At 41.5% G+C, this 4284-nt stretch overlaps 1 protein-coding gene across 1 annotated transcript; it reads left to right on the forward strand.

Annotated features, from left to right (window-relative positions):
* Positions 1-1871: 1871 nt before the first annotated feature.
* On the forward strand, positions 1872-3926 carry LOC114136061 (nuclear factor 7, ovary-like). The gene is made up of 2 exons (XM_028003838.1): positions 1872-2123; positions 2195-3926. The coding sequence occupies exon 2, from the start codon at positions 2212-2214 to the stop codon at positions 3595-3597; it is 1386 nt and encodes a 461-aa protein (XP_027859639.1). The 5' UTR covers positions 1872-2123; positions 2195-2211; the 3' UTR covers positions 3598-3926.
* Positions 3927-4284: the final 358 nt, after the last annotated feature.

Consider the following 4284-nt stretch of genomic DNA (forward strand, 5'->3'; position numbering starts at 1 on the left):
ACAGAAATGTTAAGTTTTTTTATTTTATTCATACTGATGACTTGGAAAATGTTTGCAGATATATGAAAAAACAGATGCTTAAAAATTTACTCTCGTCTTTCTCACTTAATAATGAGTTTTATTTGAATTTATTTTCTAAACATTTTGTAATATTTTTCACGATGGTCCGATCTAAACTATTTCTCCAAATAAAAATTCAATCCTGCTGCGAACAGGCTGCAATAAACTCTGGATGTCTGAACATCCAATTGATCAACAAATTTTAAAAAAGCAAGGACAAAAGTCCACTCTGAACCATGACCTAATTTTGAATAAGCAGCAGAAGATGAGTTTACGTATACATGACATGGCGCACATTTAAAACAGATGATGTCACAAAAGGACTGGACTGGACTGTTCCAGTGTAAAATAATGTAAAGAAGAAATGTTAGGGGTTCAAAGTATAGCTAGAACAATACTGAACTGGTTTAAAAAATAATGCTTTGAAGCATTATTTTTAATGGCAATGCCCTGGTCCTCTGGAAGGCTAGTGTCATGTCGTTGTTAGTAAATGAGCCAGACACAGAGATCATATAGCGAGCATGTTTTAGGTTCAAATACAATACACCTTGGTGACCTCCAAGATGAGGTCACCGTCCAAGGAAAGCTTTTCCTTTTGTGGAAAGAAAAGCTTATGCAATTGTTTCTACAATTGACCTTATATCAAATCCAATACAGGCCAGCTGACGAACAATTGCCTTGGCAAAGGCCATCAATCTGATATCTTGGGTAATTTTTTTCCAAGTTTTTATAATCTTGCTCTTGCAGCTTTTGCTTTTGACATATAGTGAAAAGTTTGAAAGTGACATAGTAACCACATTGTCTATTAAGATGCTCCACAGTTTTGTCCCATTACCCCACATAAAAATCTACTAGGGCCTACATATCCATGCCCAGGTCCAACCCATGTAAGGTCACCGTACGGTACGCTTGCTAAGTCAAAGACTAAACCAACTGGACAGCAGACTAATGAAAGTTGGATTGAGTAAAGACATATCGAACGGCCAAGAATGGTACAAAGCTGAGGACGTGGGGTGAGGCACTCAGATGTGGGCCATCAGAAACAATCCTTGAGCTAAATAGATTTCCAATAGATCCTGATCAAGGTAAAACTCAACATGTTTAGGAATCTCAGCACCCGTTGGATGGAGAGCTGAGCAAGTGCTAGCCTCTCAAAGTATGGAGTTAGGAGTTTAGTTCAAAAAACTGTTGCTCTGGTTTGTGAAGAAGAAGGTCTGGATCCACTGTTTCTCCTGGGTCTCAACACACTTCTGTCGACATAGGCAGAGCTTCATAAAACCTGTCACCACGCTGATGATATTTATCAGTTTAAATTGTAGGTTAATCTAAACTGTAGGTATCTAATCTATAGCTCTGAATAAACCAGTAAACCACAAGTATAGTCTTGCGGTTCTTGCTTCTAAATATTTGGGATGGTATTGAAGTAACTAAAGGATGAAGAACACCAGTCTGAAGGAAGAGAACAATGGAAGAAGATGGCAGCATTGACTTAAGAAGATTATCCTGAGAGTTCAGTCAAAGCTGAATGACTGCAAAGAAAGACACTACAGTGGACCTTTCAGATTTGGTTTGGTTCCATTAGAAATTTAGAACCTACTTCCTGTGCTAAAGATCACACTGTTTTCCATCATCAGCTGCAAGTTTAATAAATAACTTGAGACAAAATTTGATATATATATTTTTTATATATACAAACTAATTTCAGTTCACAAAAGCTATGTTTTGATGGAAATCAGAATAATACTTTTAGATGTTGCAAAGTGCAGAACAATTCATTACATTTTTGCGGTTTGAAAGAGCATTTCTTGTTTTCTGAAACTGCAGAAAAACAGGAAATTCTATAGAGGGCACTACATCTTTGTCTCAAAGTCAAAACAGCAGGAAACAGTTTAGAGAGAAAAAAAACTAATCGAGAAAGCACACTGAGGATCACTTGTTTCACAAAACTTCTTTACCTGTTCAGAGCAAACTAACGCTGAACAAGGAGAGCAGAGAGAGAGCAGGGAGACTGCGACACTGAAACAGACGCCTGCAAAAAGAAAAATCAGGAAATCAAAGTGAAAGTAAGTGAATGATGTTTCTGCAAGATGAAAACTGACTTCCTGGTTTAACGTTCTGTCTGCTGTGTTTTCAGCTTCACTCAGAGACAAAATGGCTTCCAGATCAGAGGAGGATCTCTGCTGTCCGGTCTGTCAGGACGTCTTTATGGATCCGGTTGTTCTGTCATGTAGCCACAGCTTCTGTAAGGAATGTCTGAAGAACTGGTGGAGAGAGAAACCAGCAAGAGAGTGTCCAGTTTGTAAGACCATATCATTCACCAAAGATCCTCCAGTTAGTCTGACTCTGAAGAGACTCTGTGAATTATTCCTACAACAGAGAAACCAAAATGTTTCAGAAAGTCTCTGCAGTCTGCACTCTGAGAAACTCAAACTCTTCTGTCTGGACCACCTGGAATCAATTTGCTCCATCTGTAGAGATTCAAAAAAACACACCGACCACAGATTCAGACCCATCGATGAAGCTGCTCAGGATCACAGAGAGAATCTGGAAACATTTCTGGAGCCTTTAAAGAAGAAACTGAAGCTGAAGAAGGAAGTTAAAGAAAAGTTTGATCAGACAGCAGAACACATGAAGGTCCAGGCCCGACACACAGAGAGGCAGATTGTTGAGCAGTTTAAGAAGCTTCATCAGTTTCTAGCAGAGGAAGAGGAGGCCAGGCTGGCTGCACTGAGGGAGGAAGAGGACCAGAAGAGAGGGATGATGAAGGAGAAGATGGAGGCTCTGAGCAGAGAGATAGCAGCTCTTTCAGACACAGTCAGAGCCACAGAGGAGGAGCTGAGAGCTGAAGACGTCTCATTCCTGCACAACTACAAGGCTGCAGTGGAAAGAGTCCAGCGCTGCCCCCTGCTGGAGGATCCACAGCTGCCCTCAGGAGCTCTGATAGACCAGGCCAAACATCTGGGCAACCTGGCCTTCAACATCTGGAGCAACATGAAGAACATGGTGACCTACACTCCTCTGGTTCTGGACCCAAACACGGCTGGGTCAAGACTCTTCCTGTCTGAAGATCTGACCAGTTGGACAGTAGGAGAGATGCAGCAGCTTCCTTATAATCCAGAGAGGTTCAAGACATGCCGTTCTGTTCTGAGCTCTGAGGGTTTTAACTCAGGGAACCACAGCTGGGATGTTGATGTTGGACACAGTGAAGACTGGATGCTTGGTGTGTTTGCAGAATCTGTCCAGAGGAAGGGAGACATAGAGTCTGGATTGTTGGTTTTAGGGTTCAGTAAAGGTAAACACTCAGCATGTTCTCCATCAGCTGCTTTCACATTTCTCTCAGTCCAGAAGAAACTCCAGAGGATCGGAGTGAATCTGGACTGGGACGGAGGGAAGCTGTCGTTCTCTGATCTGGACACTAACACACACATACACACCTTCACACACACCTTCACTGAAAAGATGTTTCCATTCTTCAACACTCATGATAAAATAAAAATCATGCCAATGAAGATCTCTGTGGTCAAACAGCAGCTCTGATCTTCTCAGCATGAAGAACACAAGGTCTAAATGAAACCATATTTATCAAATCACAAATCACATGACAGGTTTTCATGTTTACTTGAGGAACATCTCAACAGATTGCTAGTTGGATGAAACCATTTAGTTTCTGATTAGCACCAATAACTCTCAGCGTTTCTGTCTGACTTCATGTCTGCTGCTCCACAACATGGAAACATTCTGGGTTTAGTTTCTGTTACATAATCTTTTTGTTCATATGAGGTGAGAAGGACTTTGTTAAAAGGTAGAAACTTTTCTTCATGAGACTGGAAGTTGGTTTCAAGTGTGAAAATAAAAAGTAAACTGTTCCAGTGTGTCTGTGTTACTGGAAGAACTGGAAACCAGCAGCAACATACTCCACAGAGAAGTCGTCCTCCATCAAACATTTCTGCACTTTCTCCAGGACGTTCTGGTCGTACGGTTCGTCTATCTGGAGGCCGGTCCTAACGCAGACAGAGACGTAAGAGTCCAGGTCTAACTGTAGGGACAGGTTTTCCTTCTGGTTCTGGTTGGCCGGGTTCTACCTGTCCTTGGGGAAGTCCTGCAGGTGTTGCTCCACTCGGCAGCGGAGGAAAATCAGGAATCAGTATAAGGTACACCTGTGCACTAACCAAGATGTCAGATCAGCATCTTGATGTGGCACACATATGAGCAGATTATCTTTGC

This window comes from Xiphophorus couchianus, chromosome 20, assembly GCF_001444195.1.
Source record: "Xiphophorus couchianus chromosome 20, X_couchianus-1.0, whole genome shotgun sequence".
NCBI lineage: Eukaryota > Metazoa > Chordata > Actinopteri > Cyprinodontiformes > Poeciliidae > Xiphophorus > Xiphophorus couchianus.